The sequence below is a fragment of the Uloborus diversus genome, chromosome 8, assembly GCF_026930045.1.
Source record: "Uloborus diversus isolate 005 chromosome 8, Udiv.v.3.1, whole genome shotgun sequence".
NCBI lineage: Eukaryota > Metazoa > Arthropoda > Arachnida > Araneae > Uloboridae > Uloborus > Uloborus diversus.
The window spans coordinates 48,652,230-48,671,681 of NC_072738.1; the positions used below are offsets into that span (position 1 = coordinate 48,652,230).

The following is a 19,452-nucleotide window of genomic DNA, read 5'->3' on the forward strand; positions in this document are numbered from 1 at the left end:
AAATGGAAGGTGAAGCCGTTCTTAATTTTATCTGAGAAAAATCATTTCACATGGATTTCAATGGGTGAAAACTTACAACACAAATGATCAATGTACAATGTTTACAAAGTGTCATGAGATCTCAATGGTTCTTTTAGCTTCCCACAAAGAATATGGTGTCTGCGTCTTTCATTAAACAAGGTCACAGTTAAAGACCACACACAAACTTTCCATTTTCACACTTGATTACAATGCTCCTTCATTTAATCCCTAACATAGAAAAGGTTGTTATGATATTGTTCAGAGCTGAGAGAGTTAATGCGGTTTTAATGACAAAAAATCTTCTAATGTGATTTTGGTATATTCCCACTGCAACCTGACTTGAAAAATCCAAAATACCACACTATCATTTTTATCAAAAACGTGGATCAGATCAAACTTCAAGGCAGCAAAATTCCTTATTAAATGAGATCAAAAATGTTTCTAGGGTGAACGGTTTTGGTGTTAAAGATAAAAATCTGAATTTTTGCAAAAAATTGTTTTTTCTTATTTTAATCCTTATGGAGACACAGGTAGGGTAATATTATCCTAGTAGGCTGGAATTTAGCAAGTCACATTTTCTAGCCTATTGGCACATTTGGAGGGGGGGGGGTTCAAAAGATAAAGTGTATTTAAAAAAAATTCATATACTTTGTGGCATAATGAGTAGCAATTTAATGTTACCGAAGTAGATGAAATTATTGTGGTTGGTATCAGGAAATGAGTTTGAGCTTTGGGACATCATAACTTAAACTGCAGGGTTTTTTTAAAATATGAATCATGGAATTCCAGAAAAAAATGTTGGGTAATTTGTTAAAAGATCTCCAAATAGTAGTTAATAAAACATAATTTATATTTAAACTGTATTATTGATGCTTATGCTCCTCTAGTAGCTATCATCCAGAATGTTCAACGCTTTTTTTCCCCGAACTTACATCGCGTTGCATGAATCAAGAAAAAAACTCCAACCCTCAAGGGGTAGGGGGCGAAAGTTTTCTTAGACTCCCTTTCACTACACACCTGCTCTGTCCTAGTCTCTACTTCCATTTAGAAGGGCTGTTGAGGCACAGTTGGGCAGATTTTTAGGTAAAGGAGTTGAACGTTCAAAATTCTAAGAATCAGTTTGTCATTTTTCCTCAGAGTTTAAAAGTCTGGCAGTGCTGCGGAGCTGAGTCTGACTAATTTAGGGGTAAAGGAGTCGGAGTCGAAGCTCTTATATTGTCAGCCCCAAAGTTGGTCATTTTCTCTCCAACTTCACTGCGCTGGTATTTAACACATTTCAGGGTTTTGGGACTAAGGGTAGTTTCACCACTGAGGCAGAAATCCAAAATTTGTTGCAAGATTTTGCAGGTGGGACATTTTTTTTTTTTTTTTTTTTTTTTTGCCAGAGTAATATTGATTGAAGTCAAACAAATCAAGAAGAATTTTTTTTTAATCACAATATGTTCTTTACATGTTTTTCGGCTTTAGTTCAGATTTGAAGAATGTTTATGATTTTTTAATAATATTTTAGGTTTGTATTTCTGAAAAAAATATATATATCTATATATGGGAGTATCCATTTCAATTCAACAAGAGTCTTGATGGTCTCAAACTTGTCTCAACTTGATGGTCTCAGATTTTTTTTTTTGAATATAACGTATTGTCGCCTCAGAACAACAGTAGGATATCTTACTGTTGTTTCTGGGATTAGATGTCTTACGGTTGCTCTGAGGCGACAATATCTTAAAATTAATAAAAAAATTAAGAAATATATATATATTCTTTTTGGCTCAAAAAAATTCCTGGGCCCAGGCCGCCAAAGCTAGCGGTTCTCTCATGATTTCCCACTTGGGATTTTCATCAAAATCATTGAAGTACATTATCTCAGAGATGGTAGAACATATTTTGTTGTGACTTGTTTCATTTAAAAAAATAATTTTTCTGTTTAAAAAATATGCAACATTTTGAAATATGTGTTTTAGTTTTTTTTTCCACAGTCTTTTGAATAAAAAAAATGTAAATAATTTTTTTGATTTTTTTTTTTTTTTCAAAAATGTCAGTTTCAAAAATTTTCATTTTTTTACAATTTATTAGTACCACTGAGCACTAGGTTCCCTGAAAAGGAGAGCTTCCACATTTCTGTTTAAGAGATTTTAGAGGCATTTGAAAAAAATTGGTTTTTAAAGAACTCTTTACGTAATGGCAAACCTGAAAATTCAAAAAATATTTTTGAAACATGTGGCCAGAAAGCACCTTTAATTAAGTTATATAGCGAAATTTTCATTTTGAGTCTCCATTTTATCCAGGAGTTTTATTTTTTATGAAAACAAGAATGCAGTCTCCAGCCAATTCGCTGCATTTCCCACACGCAACCTTACAGTGTAGCACCAAAAGAAATGGTAAACGCAATGCCATCTTGTTTCTTGTTCTCTCTAAACTCAATATCCTGAATAAAATGGTGACGCAAAATGAAAATTTCTCTATATGAATTAAAAGTGTTTTCTGGTCACTTGCTGTGGAAAAAAAATTTGAATTTTCAGGTCTACCTTTAAGTAAAAGTTCATTAAAAACCCTCATTTTTTCAAATGCTTCTAAAATCTGTCAAACAAAAAAGTGGAAGATCTCCTTTTCAGGGAACGTAGTTCCCAGTAAATTCTAATAAACTGTAAAAAAATAAAAAATTTTATAATTGGCATTTTTGAGAAAAATCAAGAAAAAAAAATTTTAACTTTTTTTTTTTCAAAAGAGTAGAAAAAAGATTAAAGCACATTTTAAAATGTTGCATATTTTTCTAGACAAAAAAAAATATCCTTTTAACTAAAACAAACTGCAGGAAAATATGTTCTATCGTTCATGAGATAATGTACTTAAAAGATTTTGACGGAAATTCCATGTGAGAAATCATGACATGACCGCCATCTTTGGTGGCCTATATCTCGGCTCAGGAATTTTTTTGGGATAAAAAAAAATTTAAAAAAACATATTTCTTAATTTTTTAATGAATTTTAACATATGTTAAATTCATAAAAAATCCAAGACCATCAAGTTACACCCCTTGTTGATTTGACATGGATTCTACCATATATATTTAAGTTAGGTCAAAAGGTGCAACCTTTGCATTCTATGTACAGTCAATTCGCGATAACTCAAATCTAAAAGGACCGACAAAACTTCGACTTATTGGAAGTTCGACTTACCGCTAGTTTCTGTTTTTGACCGTTTAATATTAAAAACCATTGAATATTTTAATTAATATGTACACATAACAGACAAAATTACAGAGCTTAAAAATTTTTAGGCAGAATATGCATAGTTTAATCAAAAATATTGAGAGAAATAAAATCAAAAACATTGTTTTGATTTTGATACTGCTGGAACCACTTGAATAGAGCTGATTCTACTTCAGGAAAGGTGCACATCTTCATTCATTCAAATTCGGATTCATGGATTCTACCACTTTAGAAGTTTCTATTTTTCTTTTAATATCATTGACAGAGTACTTGCTTAGACATCTTTAATACAGGGCTCCCAACACATTTTAGCTTCAGAAAAGGGTAAAAGAGGACCATTTTCAATCAAAAAGGGGACTAAAAATGACCAGTCAGGATAAACAGAGGATCTTGGGAGGACCACTCATAGTTAAACCCAGGGAAGTACCCAAAGGCAAATTAGTTGCCAACTGGGTTAAATTCGTGAAGATAATTCATTAATTAACTATAATAATGATACAATTCCTTTATCATCTGTGAAACTGATCTTTTTATCCATTGAATAATATTATTTACACAAATATTTGGATGAGGGTGGGGGCACTTAGTTCAGCACTTAAGGCAGCCTCTTTAGAACTAAATAGGCATATGATACATTTTGACTTGAACCAGGGATGTTGGTAGTCTCACTGAAAGATAGATAAAGCTGCGCTTCATCTTTATTAAGTTTAAAATTATTTTTATGTTTTTCTGTCACGTAATGCTTCTTAATAGCGTTATCATACACAAAACAAAAAAACGTTATTCTCTTGTTGTTTTCCCCAGTCTCTAATTTTGTTCCCATACTCATCAGTTTCATCTAACTATTTGCTGAGAAATTTGCACTTCCCCATGACTCACACAGGGGCGGATCTAGAGGGGGGCCATGGCCCCTCCCAAAGCCTTGTGATTGAAGGAATTTTTTTAAGAAGAAAAAAAAGAAAAATATATTAGGAGAAGATAAAAAAATTTAACACAGTGTTTCACTGAAAAAGTATAGACCTTAATTGGAGATAAATTATATCCCTATCCTCAAAACAAAACTTTTATTTCCAAAATTTTTCTCCATCTTTTACATCATTTCTTGATTCCAACTACAGACGGACGATCTCTAAATGCTGCTGTTCTCAGAGTATACCTATTGTTCTCAAGACCAAAGAGAGCCTAAATTTTCGTTTTTATGGCTTTAATTTCGAAACTAGAGGGAGAACCCCCTTTTCCCATGCCCTTTCATAAATGCCTTGATATGTAGCAAAAAATTGCATTTTAAGTCTTTTATTTGGAAAAAATGTCAACCGAAACTAGCTTATCCAGCCCTTATCACTTAACTTGCTTAAAAGCAATTTAAATGAAATTTTTTGGGACTTCAGTTACAAACGAGTTTTGATAGGACCCCTCCCTCCCTAGTTTATATCGTGATGATAGCTTTAAAAGAAGGTTTTTGGATGAGCTCACGAATCTTCCATCCCTTTCTAAAATATGTATAAATATAGTTAAAAATCGAATTTAAGAGCCTCCAAGGCAAAATGTTTCCTGAAAGGAAGGATTCTAAGCACCTTCACACTTCTTTTAATGTAAGCAAACATTACCTAAAGGTGCATTTTTAGGCTGGACAGCTGAAGAGCTAGAAGAGCACCTCTCCTCTTCTAACTTCTCAATGTAAAATGACAGAATATTTTGGTTTCTAAGCCTTTTTTTTTCAAAAAGTATTTTGGGGACAGCGCCCGAAACCAGACCTTTCTCCGTACATCATCAAAAATATAGACAAAATGCGTTTTTAGTTTCCTAATTTTCAAAAATTACTGGGAAATTAAAATTTTGAAACATTTTCGAGGGAGATTCCTAAATCCACCCCCTCACCTAATGTCTCGATACCCCAAAAATTGAGTTTTTAAAACTTCATTTTAATAAAATTTCTGGGGAGTTTGCAGTTAGTTCAAAAATTTCGGATGGCCCCTCCCAAAACAATCGGTTGAATCCGCTACTGGACTCGCACTGAAACCTAAAAAATATTGTTTTGATTTTCAACAAAGCTACATCTGAGTTTATAATAAAAATATTTTATATTTGATTTTAAATTTAATCTCTTATCACAGGGTTCATACTCTTTAGGGAGAAAAAAAATTTAAGCACTTTTCAAGAGGAAAACAAATATTTTTCAAGGTACTACCCTAAATTCGCACTATAAATATTGCATACAGATTTCATTTAATGCTAACATATAAATAACAGGAAGTAATATAAAAGTAGAGGAAAACAAACTGCTTTTTCTACAAGAGACACTTTGATAAAAGATCTGCAGTTTTGAAAGTTTTCCTAAAAATGTCTGAAAAGCTAAATGACAAAGAGAAGCAGATCACATGAGACTTAGTTTTGCAACTTTCATATTCAAAGTATATTTTCAAGAATCATAAAGTTTAGATTAAAAAAAAAAAGTCCATGATTGCAAGGCCATGAGTGCTTTGAACTTTTATGGGGGGGGGGGGGGACTAATTCCCCTCTTGAGCAGGCATCATGACAATGAAAAGATGTACATAAGTTCAACTTTATAAAATTTTATAATTCAAATTTGTTTCAAATACAAACAGTTAAAATATTATGCACTCAATTGTTTACATTTAATATCTCCCCCCTATAAAAAAAACTAATAACCAAAAATAAGCGAATAGTAATTAAAATTAAGTTTTTAAAACTAGAAATTTAAATTAAAAACAAAAAATTATTAATTTTTTAGTTATTTAAATAAAAATTAAAACGAGTTCATCTAATGCAGCATGTCAAAACAACTTCAAATTGCCAAAAATATAAAAATATTTATTAAATGCAAAACAATTGAAAGCTCGGATAAGCAAATTTTCACGAACCAAGCTCAAATTTTGGCATATTTCCCATAAAATAAATTTATTTATTTTCTACTAAATTAAACATAAAACATGCTAATCTAAGGTAGCATTTGGGAAAATAACATTCGATTGGGTAAATAATTTTAATATTTTCATGATGCAAAAATATTGAAATTTCAAACACTAAAACTCATTTTTTTGCGAAGTCCGAGTAAGTTCAATGTTGCCATAGTTTCCAAAACAAGTACTTCGTTAATTATTGAAATTAAACGAAACATAACTTCCTACTGTTATAAACATCAAAATATTTACAAGATGCAAAAGGATTGAAATTTCAAACGCGAGAAGCAGTTTTCCGTGAAGTCCAAGTAAGTTCAATGTTGTCATGGTTCCCACACTAATTCCTTTGTTAATTACTGAAATTAAACAAAAAATAAGCTAATCTACGGCAGTGTTGCCAGATGGTCAAATCCAGATTTCCCCAATTCCCTTCCAACTTTTCCCCAAAAAGAGATGTTTTCTATCAAAATTCCCCAAATTCAAAAATTATTTTTCCACTAATATTTTCATAAAATGAATCGATTTCCTCCAATATTTTTGTCTCTTGAAATTTTTTTTCCCCAAATAGCCAAATTTTCTTATAAAATTCCCCAACTTTTTTCTTCCCATTTTCGTTCTTTTTTGTCTTCTTTATCTTTATCTTTCTTTATCTTTACTAATAATAAAGCTAAATCCTCTCAATCTGGATATCTCTCTGTCTGTCAGGATCTTTTTGACGCGCATAGCACCTAGACCGTTCGGCCCGATTTTTATGAAATTTGGCACAAAGTTAGTTTGTAGCATAGAAGTGTGCATCTCGAAGCGATTTTTCGAAAATTCGATTTTGTTCTTTTTCTATTCCAATTTTAAGAACATTTTCCCGCGAGACCAAGCTATCATAATATGAAACCATAGCGTAGGCAAGCCAATTGGAGAGAAGTTCATCATGCATTATTTGTAAATATACAGGGGAAACAAAAGACCTTTTAATTTTCTACGGTGGGCAAAGCCGTGCGGGTGCCACTAGTCACAAAAAGCGCCTGACCGAAAGATAAGAAATAGCCAAATGTTTTTCTTTCTACTTGCATTTACTACTCTGCTTCTGTATGTACATTTAAACTATGATTTTTGTATATATTTATCCAAGAACATTCTTCATCACACTTATTTTTACCCGTTTCACATATAAACTGGTTACTCGCGCAGAACATTAATGCGTATTCCAATAGATAATATTGGAAACGCGAAATGCGAATTCCATCAAGTTGAGCAAAGCTAAACCAACGCTGTTTGATACAAACAATGTAACTACTACTTCTTGACACGAATCCAAATACGAAAAAAATTCTTTTTATCCCCTAAGGTTTTTTTTCCCCCAAGAAAAAAAAATTTCCCCAAAGAATTCCCCTCAAAACCCATTTCCCCAAAATTTCCCCAGAAAGCACCAGATTTGCCCAAAATGGGGAAATTTCCCCCAATCTGGCAACACTGATCTACAGTAGCACATGTCAAAATAACTTCCGATTGTAAAAAACATCAAAATATTTACAAAATGCAAAAGGATTGAAACCTCAAACCACGAAAGCAATTTTTCGCGATACTGCATATCGGACATATGTTCAGAAAATTGCACTGATGAAATACTTTTAAAAGAATTACAAGCAATCTAAGGTATGCTTTAGATTGCTTGTAAAGATTTTTGTAAGAATTCAAGAATAAAGAAATTTTTCATACTTTTTCAAGGCTTTCAAGCACCTGGAAAATGAACTCTTTTTTTTTTCAGGAACTTTTCAAGGTTTTTCAAGGGCGTAAAATTTACAAACATATGCGCCTGTAAAAAAAAAATGGCTCATGCGCCACGAGATTATTTCCGATTTAATTTGCAAAAGGATTACAGTCAGCGCGCGACAACTCTAAGTCCCAAGGGACCGGCTAAAACGTTCGGAGTTATGGGAAGTTTCCGCACACAAGTCTCAAGAGCTTGGGATTCAATGAAAACTTTGAGATAAAGGAATATTCGAGTTATTGAGATCCGAGATCGGAAAGTTTATTCGTTATTGTAAACGTGAGGCTGAAATTCCGAGAAATATCGGTACCACCCTGCTTCGCGATTCGACGTCATAACTCCTGCCCCAAACCTTGTTTTAATGGATTTCCATGCTGCAGCGGTTGAAGGAGGAGTAATGACGTCAATTTGAAGTGAAATAATAGGGGAAAGTCAGGTTAAAGGCGCTGCGGCCTCGTGCTTGTGTATACAGTATCTTTTAACGTAATGGAAAACTTTTAAAATCTGATTTTAAGCAAAAACAATATAAAAGCGGACTAATTGGACCAAAATGCTAAAATGGGGTCTAAAGCAGACTTAACCCTAAAAAACGGACTTTGGCGGGAAAAACGGACCCTTTGGGAGCCCTGTTAATAGTAAAGAAAACTCACTCTGTCTCTCAGGAACTTATCAGCAAATAATCAAACTAAAAAATGAAGGGGAACGCATCTTAACTTAGGTCAGCCTTTGAATAAAGGTACAATCAGTTGACTTGACAGCTTAAAAGCAAATTTGTAATCGCAAAAAAAAAAAAACTACCCAACTGAATTCGCACGTGTAACTCCTTTATCACACGTTGGCTCAACAGGTGCTCTTCTTGCTTTAGAGCTCTATTGTGCAGGAATTGCAAGTGAAGCAAGTGAAGGTGAATTGATTTTTCTCTCAGTCTCTTGTTTCTTTCCTTTTTTTTTTGTTCTTTCGAAATAAATTTTGAGTCATCTTAGAAAAAACTTCGAGTTAAAGGAAGTTAACTTCGAGATATTGAGAATAATTAGAATGGAATTAAAGACAAAGGAGTCGGGACTTGATAAAAACTTCAAGTTATAGTAATATTCGAGTTATCACAAGTTGACTGTATATAATGCTAAAATTCTCTAAAATAAAATACATTCTAAACTGTATGAAGAAATACACTTTCCTTGACATAACACTAGCTGATTTTGCAGTCTTTCTCTATTTATGGACATTTTATAAAGAATTCAATGAATGAACATATTTGCTTTTAAAGTGTTGCAGACTTTTTAAACCAAAACTTCTTCTTAAGGACATGCTCCTTCATGTTTAAATAAAAATTCAAGCAAAAATATAAAAGTACACAGTCTGTCAGAATGAAAATATGTAATTTTATGTGCCATCCGTTAAGTTTTAGTATGGTTATGTTGTTGTTAAACAAAGAGTGTTCAAGTTGATTATTTTATTCCTTGATAAATAGAGTTACTGAATGATTAAGTAAATATTTTTTGGCTTTTAGTGTTTTAACTTGGACTGAGCCCTTTGATAACACTATCTATTGTGTGACATCAGATCATCATGTGACAATTCTTAGTGGTGCCAATAGATCTTCCATGGTTCATTTCTGGGATAAGCGACACAGCAATATGGTTAATGTAAGTTATTTAAAGTCAGTCATTTTAAATAATAAATATCAAGTTAAGTGATAAGTATGCATTAGCTCCTTTTTATCATCTGAAGGTCTTTTTATATAGTTCAACATTTGAGAATAAAAAAATGTTATCAGAGTAAGAATTTTTGCTGCATTTCTAGCAAATCAAAGCTGTTGCATAATTTAACAATTTTTATGACATGTGATGTTTAGGCATTCTATGATGATGTTTAGGCAACTATTATTGTGCTTGCATCATGCAGAAAACTCAATACATGAGCAATTGTAGCCATAGCACATCTGCCAACTTTTACATATTGCAGGTAAAAATTACACAGCGACTGTTTGTTACATGCAAGCAAACTTTTTTAATGCAAATTTTTGCGTTAAGTAAACAATACAGGCTGCTTTTACTATTGTGTATTAGTACCTTGGCAAAAGTTGTGCCAGCAAAATTAGTATCTTTACAAAAAATATAATAAAATCAGCACCTTCATAGAAAAGTAATGAAATTAGCATGTTCAGAAAAACTATATTTAAAATTGCCATTTTCACAAAAATCCATTTTAAAATAAGTACTAATTGCTGTTTAAACGAAATTTGCTTATGAAACCGAATTTTAAATACGTTTTATGAATATTATCAAGTTATATTTGTACATTACATTTTCTCCTTGATTATTTTTTGTGTACTTTTAACATTAATAGTACTAAGAGCTTATGACAGTGTGATTTAACCCAAGACCCTCCTATTCACTGTTGTTGGCCTTTCCCTTCTTACCAGAAAAATCTTTTTTGAGACAAATAAGCTTATACCCTTCTTACTCTGCTTCACATGTTTAATACCATTTAATATTTTCTTTTCAAAGTTTCTGCCAGCAGCACTTTACCGTATTCATTTCCCCTATAAGTGCCATATAAGAGTTACAATGGACATTGATCAACTTGTATGAGAAAATCATCGCATTGATTTCTCGACTATAAAATGATGTAGCATTAAATTTGCACTGAACTGCTTGTAATATAAATTTCAATAAAATATCTGAATAAAATATTGTTGCCTCAGAGCAACATTAAGACATCTAATCCCAGAAATAACACTAAGATATCATACTGTTGCCCTGAGGGGACAACTTATAATTTTCTTTCTTACTGGAATAACTCCTCTAATATTGACACACTAAAGTTTGATCGACCCTCAGGTAACTAAAGGTGAAACCACAGTGGCTTATTGTATTAATGATATTATAAAAACAAAATCCCCATTCAGCATCATCTTAAAAACGTAATGAAATATCTTCATAGTTAAGAAATTTCTGAATTTATTTGAAATAATATACAGTTATCCCTCGTTATATCACGTTTGTCAGGAGACAACAAAAAAAACAAGATATACCTGAGGTCATAAAAAGTAATTATTCCACTAATGTAAAGATCAATGACATGTGCATTTAAAAAATATTAGTTTATTATCATATGTGAACAATTTTCTTAAGAAAAACAAAAGAAAAGTTGTCTACCAATTATTCTTTTCAACTAATGAAAGTTATTTAAAATATTTTTATTGTTTTATGGTGGAATACGAATCGAAAGTTGCAATTTAAAATAACAAATGAAGTCTGTGGAAAATATGCTAGTTTTGTTTATTGATTTTAAAAAATATATACTTTTCTGAGGAATATAACATTTTTTTTCCATTATATCAAATATAAAGCAATGTTAATTTAAAAAAAAAAAATCTGGAGACTAAGGAAAAACGCGATATATCCGAATGAGCGACATAACGATAGGTTACTGTATTATACAACTTTCGTTTCAGCTGGGGAATATGCTACCGTTTATAATTATTTTATTCATAAGTACATTTCAAGCCCTTAATGAGCTATCCTTTGTGTTTTATGAAGTTGTTATAATTATGGACTCAACCGTATGATTGATAAGGTTTATATTTTGTCAATTTTCTTGCAGTTCCATTGTGAAAAAGCAGTGAAATTCAGCCCAGTCTACTCCATTGCTTTTGATGCATGCCAAGAATATGTTGCATATGATGAAGCAATATTTCAGTACTCATATTCTTAAGGCTACTTTCTTTTGAAGCTCATTATTGTGATAAACTTGATAATGTTGTTGAATTTCATATTTTATTTGTTTTTAAAAATCACATGTTAATATTTATTTCTGTATTATATTTTAATAAAATGTTTTATTTATAAATGACTTTTAATCTGTTAAAGATAGCTCTACTTTTTTTCTGCTGAGGATGTGTGAAAATATTTTCGTGCGAGTAAATACATATTTGTATATAATATTTTTTTTTTCATCATAGTAATCATCTCAATGTATGTTTGAATTAGAACTCAGAGTTGAAAAGCCTTAATAGGCTACACTATGCCAAACAATAATTTGAAGGCAAAAAAAAAAAAGCATTATAAGAATAAAGCATCTAAAACTTCTAAAATTTTGCTGGAATTAACACATAAATAAAGTTTTAAATTTTGAATAGCTAACTGAAAGAAGATACTGAAAGAAAATTTAGAACGAAGTGAAATCTGTTACAACGGATACCAATACAACCAAACATTTGTTTAAAGAAGATAAATTTTCAGTGCCAATTTAATTTCCAGTACATTGCTTAAGTTTCATAACAAAAAACAAAGTTTGTGGTCCCTTAAAGTTTGTGGTAATTACTTATTTAAATCATTATTCAAGGATTTTTTGAAAATATTTTAACTTGTCAGATAGCAGAATTCAGAATCACTCAATAACACCTCACACCAAATAGTCATTCATCAGCCCATTAACTCAATATGATAACCGAATGTTTGATTTCAAAATCATTCAAAGAACCTCTCTATAAAAAATTTGATAATGGAATCATTTATGATCAAAATGATGACCATCATAAGAAACTTGATATCATTCGAAAGAATCACTAGAAAACTGAACACTCAAAATAATGATAACTGAAAACATTGTTTATTTTGTAGTTACAATCATGTTCTTGAATGAAAGCCTGAATAAGGGAATGATTTACTAGTTAATCATAAAATTAAATAATGAATTGCCAATCCAAAAATAAAATAATTTACTGCATCAATTATAAGTACAGAGTAGCAAAATAATTCATATTTTCTACATTTATAAAAATTAGGAATTGAAATGTTAAGCAGGCAGATAGCCAACTTTGAAATCATCATTGGCATTTTCAAGTTTGGGGAAGTATTTTGAACTACTCTCCAACAATCCCATAATGAAATCTAACATGTTTTCACTAATATTATTGTAATCGACAATGCAATCATGTTTCCATGATTTCTCAATTTCTGAATTAAAAGGTGGTACACAGTATAAAACTTTAAACACTTCTTTAGTTTCTAAATGCATTTCATTTGGCATGTCTTCTAACTTAAAATGTAGCAAGCTTTGAGCCACTTTCTGTGAAGTAATCCATAGCAGAATGCACTTTTCTCCATTTGCTGTCTGTAAAAAATAAATAAATAATGGGTTAAAACAGTAACATTACAGGGACCACTACAGGCTGGATTTTAATACCCTTTTTTGGTACCTTCATAAAAATCGTATTTTAAAACCAGTACTTGGTAAATGGTACCAGTGTATTACAAAATGGTACCCAGTGTACCATTTTGTTTTAAACAGTTATCTATTTGAAACAAAATGTACCCATAAAATAAAATGCTAAGCTGATATTTGAACAATCACATAAGTAACGATTTTTTCCCAGTATTTTAATTCATTTTTAGCTGTTTTTCACCTAAGGGCATGTTCATGAAAACTAGGGACATCACAGTAAAAAAAAAACTTCATTATATCAGCAATTTTTTTTCTTTCATATGGGGTAAAAAACACTATTTTAATAAAACTATGCGAAAAAAGTTATAAGCACATTTTTTGTAAGTTTTATAGGCAAATTTTGACAACACTACTCAGTGCCCATGTGTCGTTGCATTAGCAATTCCAAAAGTTAATCTTTTTTTTTTCCACTTAGGAAATGTCTACAATCTCTTTTTTTATTGAAATGTGGGTTATCTAGGAAGAGATTAAACCAATAAAGAAACTTTAAACTGTTATAATTGTCTTGTAGCAAATATTTTTAAACTAGGCCTCATACTAATGTAACATCAGTCACAAAGTTGTATAAAAGTTTGCATTGCTTAAACAAAAACAAACCCAAGTTTATAAAAAGTCACATTCCCTTCATTTATGATAATTTCTTTAATATTAACTCCTTAAATATTTAGAAATAGTTGAATTTAATTACTTAAAACTTATTTAAAATATGTAACATCAGTCACAGCAACATCAGTAACATTTCTCTTTTCGGTAATAAACCTCAAACAAATTGCACAAATGCCATTAACTGCTGCAGAAAGGCAAAAAAGGAGGCGAGATAATTAAGAAATAAAGGAGAACATGGAAGTTACAAAAGTAAAACAAAGTAGAAGCTAAAAAGAGCGGATGATAAAAAATAAATAAAATAATTTTAAAAACCTAGCATAATTACCAAAATTAGTTCAGAATAGAACTAAAAAGAGAAATTAGATGATGAAGTAGAACAAGAGTAGAACAAATTTATAGCATTGAAGTCACAGGTTTAAATTATTAGCTGCATTACCCCTCTTTAAAATAATGAAACCTTGGTAAAATCTGTTAGTTATTAAAAGCGCTCTTTGTTATATCTTCACAAAGGAAAACTGCAGCCGTAAAAATTTTTTCCAACATGGAATTTGATAAACATATCCTAGTTCTTCATGTATTACATTTGAACAAAAGTGCTACATCATCGATACAGAAATATTTCTAAATATCACAGCTTCATGTAAATTTCAAAGCTATCACCATCCAACTTGCACACACACAGTCACGTTATAAAGAGTTATATTTGAGTAATACTCTTTTTTTTTAATTAAGAAGCTGTAGCTAGGTGTTAAGCAACAACCCTTTTTTATACAGTTAAGGTGGGAATAACTTCGAGCAGAACATGTTCCAAAATTGTTCACTGCAACTGGAGAACGGGTTCTTGAAGAATATGAAAAACAATTGTATCATGAGAAATTAGATGCATTGAAATTGAAAACTAGGAGTATTTAGTAACTGTCAAGATTCAAGCAGTAAAACATTGTAAATAGCCTGTCAATGTGGCTGAAATTTATTATTCACATGAGAAAGCAATAAAATATTTAGCGCACTAGATGCAGCAAATGGAGTAAATCTATATTTTAATGTCTCCAAAGTTAATAAAACTTATTTATTAAAAATGGGCCAGTGTAAAAAATATGAAATTTTTATATTATGAAATACATTTTTGCTACAAACAAAAATTATTTATAAGAAATATAAAAATAACCTTTGCTTAAAAAGAAAAGCAAATAAAACTACATTAAATGCACAAATGTGCAGGAACACTGCCGACACGTGTTTTGGCGTTACAAGGAATGCCTTTTTCAATGCACAAAATGTGAGCTGGGCAATTCCACGGTGTCGGACGTAAGAATTGCACGATATTTACTTCAAAAAACCAACACATTTATTGGTTAACAATTTTGAAATAAATCAAAATATTTTTTTAAATACTTACTAGTGTATGTAGAATTGTTAAGCATAAAAAGAATTTCTGATACAAAATTTTATTTCAAGAAAAAAATATTTAACTCATGGTGTCGGACGTATGAGCTGAATCTGAAAAATGAGACTAGCAAAACTAAAATCTAAGATTCAGGTCAATGGCTTAATCTGCAACAATGTAACTACTTTTATGTCAAAGAGCAATGATGAAATATTAATAACTCATAAAGATTTTTTTTAATTTTAGAGGTATTAAGTTCCAAAATAGGGACTTTGGTATTGGTGTCGGACGTAAAAACTTGGTGTCGGACGTAATATGTACAAAATTTCCATGGTGTCGGACGTAAATAAAAGTTTAAAACCTTTTCAAATTACTTTTAATTTTGCTTTAAACCTTGAGTAATATGTTAATGACAATAAATGAGATGTTTAGATAATTACAACATTAAATATGAAATATTTTTCATAAATGCTAATTTCGCACACTTCTAATTGGGATAGGTGGAAAAAAATTCTTAAAATTTTTTTATTTTGTATAGAAGATTTTATCTTCCTCTTTTCGCCATTTAAAGTGCCCTTCTGTCCTATACATCACAGATACTTCAATCATTTCACCATTTAACAGGGGACTGCATCCTGTGTATTGTACAGACTCTTCGTTGACCGCAGCAACCCACTTATGTACTTTAAATTGTGCAACAAATTCCATATCTTCAAATTCATCCAATGCATCACTGTCAGATAATTCTTCTTTATACAGAGCAACCATCCTAAGTGTATGTGAGGAAGAAGTGTCTGACATAGTAATTTTATTCAAATGGCTTTGACTCAGTGCATGCAGTGCTCAAGAATTTTCTCAAATATTACTGCAATGTTGCTGAATTATGCATGACCTCTTCTGATGATATGTGTGCTTCAAGTACACTGCAGATTAATGAAGGAGCCACAGATGCATAATTCTGGTGGCATACCGCTTAACACTATTCCAGCTTGTCTAGTGCAATGGTTGCAGTGGTGGTCTCATTTGATTGAGCCTTCCCCCCCCCCCCCCCCCTGTCATTTTACTTCATGCTTTAACAATACGCCACTTTTTTTTTTTTAACCTTACCAACTATGCTGTCTACAGTTCCTACCCCTGGGAACACTGCAAAGAAATTCCGGGTTAATTTTGTATTGAATCTCTGCTCAAATAAATGTAAATTTTGTTAATAGGTATCTTTACTTAAATTGTAAGCTGAGTCTATCTGAGAAAACTTGTACATTTTAAGTGCTTGGTTATTTGGCTTTAAAATATTCTAACAGGTAACTTAAAAATTTATGCACTGCGAGTTTAGTATGATCCAAAGTATGAAAAATTATTTCAAAAGTTTGAGAGAATTCTTTGGAAATCCACGCAATTCATGTGAAGATCATGGCTTGGGTATGGCATGTGCCCAGTTTGCCAGATTAAATTTCGTTCTGCTGTAAAATTGCCGCGTTTTGAGATGCTTAAAATAAAGAAAAAACTATTCCTTATAAGGTCAGTGCTTCTAGAAAAAAAATATTAAGTAACAAATTGAACCAGTTAATCAATTACCAGTTTCATGGTTTAAAAAAAAATGTTTTAAGTAAAAGTACCTATTAATAAAGACATTTTAATGACTAAAGTATAAAGAAATGTTGTTATTGCTGTTCTCTATCCCTTCTGTTTTAAATCAGAGAAATTCTGTAACCATAACGAGGTAACAATTTTAAAATTCTTGGTGTCGGACGTAATGTGGTGTCGGACGTAATTAATTTGTTACGTCCGACACCATAAAATAAGAAAAAACTATTTATTTGAATTTTGTTGGGATTGCACATTTTCAATAGTAACTGATGTTTTGAGTTGCAGGTAAAATGTTTTGTAAAATATTCCATCCTATTTTATACAGCTCAAACTTTTAGACAGTTGAGTGTCGGACGTAATTTTATCAAAGTGCCTGTTATAAATAAACTTTTAAAGACAAAAATATTTTATTTAGGTCTCATTTTTTGTGCTACATTTGTTCTCAAGTGTTGTGGCAGGCATCTGAATCAGTTACAATGTGAAAAATATTGCAACTATAGTTTGAAATACCAATTCCAACAAGATATCAAAAAATCCATTATGACAGCATGTCGAAAATACCTCTGTTCAAAGGCTTGTAACTCTTATAAACATAAACTTTTGGGGTAATTTTTATTATTTTCATATAATTCAACTCATAAGCTTCAAAATGATACCTAATTTGTGAGAAAAAAAGGATTTTGAAAAATTGATCATCAGTTCCCCATTTCCGTGGAATTGCCCAGCTTATGTATTTAAATACATCCGACAAAAAGTCAGATTTTTTGTTGGATGTCTTTGCATTCATTAACTCGCATTTTGTGCACTGAAAAAGACGTTTCTTGTAACGCAGAAACATGTACGTTGTTTTATTTGCGTTTACAAATTATTTATGTTTGGCGGACTAGAACTATAATAGATTGATATAATTTGTTTTAATTTCAACTTGATTAATCACACCTTTTATTTATTTGTTTATTTTTAATTTTAAAAATTATTTTCTTATAAAACTTTTGACACAAACAAAATTAAATTTCAGCTGGAATTTTATTTTAAAAACTATTATATGGACATGGAGGTCTATACTATTATTCCAATGAGTTTGAAATTCATCACATGTGTGTTGGTGGTTCTTCTTAAAACATAATTGGTACTCAGTAACTTGGTACCAGGCCAAGTACTCCGCCAAAGTGCTACTTGGTACGTCTCTACACAAAAGAAATTACCATGTACTTTTCTGCTGCTGAAGAAGATAATGACTAAACATTAAAGTGATGCAAACTTCCATTGAAATTTAATGAGTGAAGTTTTGATATAGTAAAGATAATGTTGGAGATATTCTGAATGCATTTAAATTTATTAGTGTCTTCATCATGATGGAATTCAGAGCAGTGGTATTTACCATATTTTTCAGACTAGAATGGATATGTGAAAATTGCAATTTTGGGTATGTGTGTTATACATTCAAGTACTTTCTCTAGGTATGTTATTTGAAATGTTGACTTTTCAAGAACATCAAATACAGACATCCCAGATGCTCTCTGAAATAAATTTTAGTTTAAATCTTACTTCTGAACAGAAAAGTAATGTTTTACTTCGAAATCTTCTTCTTCATCAGCACAACAGCCTGGTGCAGGCCAAGGCTTTCTCCGTCTGCTTCCTCCAGGCGGTACGACCACGTTGCCAGGTTCCTCCACCTGTTCACTCCCAAAATTTTTAGGTCCTTCTCAACACTATCCAGCCACCTTGTTGCTGGTCTTCCCCTTCTCCTTGTACTCTCAATCTTTGAAAAAGTTAGCTTTTTAACCGGGTCCAGATCTGCACGCCTAAATACGTGCCCCAGCCATCTGATTCTATTGGCTTTAATTACTCTTAAGATGTTAGGTTGTCTGTATTTATGGTATACTTCAAAGTTATATAAACTTCTTCCAAGCATCATTTTCTTTAACTGCTCCAAAAATTGACCGAAGGATCTTTCTTTCAAAAATGAGAAGTCTGTTTTCCTCTGTTTTATTAATTGCCCATGTCTCACTACCATACAAAATGATCGGTCTTATGAGGGTTTTTGTATAGGTTTATTTTTGTATTAATGGAAAGGAGCTTAGATTTTAAATTGGCTCTTTAAGCCAAAGTAGCATCTATTTGCCATCAAAATTCGATTTCCAATTTCAACTTTAAACTCATTCTTACTGGTAATAAGCACACCCAAGTATTTAAAACTGGGTGACTCCTTCAAAAGTATAGTTTCCAATATTAAGCGGCTGCACATCATGTATTCTAATGCTTGCAACCAAAAACTTAGTTTTTTTCTCATTTACAGCCAAGCCCAACTCCTTGGCAGCACTCTCAAGGGCAACAAATGCCTCAATCACATCATGTTTTCTTCACCCAATGATGTTGATATCATTCGCATATGCCAATATCTGTATAGTTCTCTGCAGGATTGTGCCTCTAGTGTTGATACCCGAGTCTCGTATAACCTTTTGAAGGGCTAAATTGAACAAAATGCAAGACAGAGAGTCTACTTTACTTCAAAATCGAAAAATATGTTAAATTACCCCAAATGATTAAACGCTTAGTTAATGTTTACTCATTTGCATGACAGCCAAATTAAAGAGATATTAGAAGAAAAAAAACACTAAAAATTTTTCTTTTAATTTCTTTTAGTCCATACAATACCTTAAATACTGTTTAAGGCTTTCACGGCCGGCGTCAATATGGGGAGATAACATTTCGGGCTTATTG

General features: G+C 31.5%; 2 protein-coding genes across 3 annotated transcripts in view; one reads left to right on the top strand and one right to left on the bottom strand.

Annotated features, from left to right (window-relative positions):
• The window catches only part of LOC129227893 (F-box/WD repeat-containing protein 4-like), a 34,262-nt gene extending 22,504 nt beyond the window's left edge, over window positions 1-11,758 (top strand). For both annotated transcript variants that reach the window (XM_054862512.1, XM_054862513.1), the window contains 2 exons: window positions 9,427-9,562; window positions 11,526-11,758. In XM_054862512.1, coding sequence (XP_054718487.1) covers window positions 9,427-9,562; window positions 11,526-11,636 — 247 coding nt within the window. In that variant the 3' untranslated portion in view covers window positions 11,637-11,758. The remainder of the gene's footprint in view (window positions 1-9,426; window positions 9,563-11,525) is intronic.
• An 828-nt stretch (window positions 11,759-12,586) lies between these two features.
• Window positions 12,587-19,452, bottom strand: part of LOC129228035 (uncharacterized) — a 14,535-nt gene continuing 7,669 nt past the window's right edge. Inside the window, exon 2 of the mRNA XM_054862664.1 lies at window positions 12,587-13,037. Coding sequence (XP_054718639.1) covers window positions 12,720-13,037 — 318 coding nt within the window. The 3' untranslated portion in view covers window positions 12,587-12,719. The remainder of the gene's footprint in view (window positions 13,038-19,452) is intronic.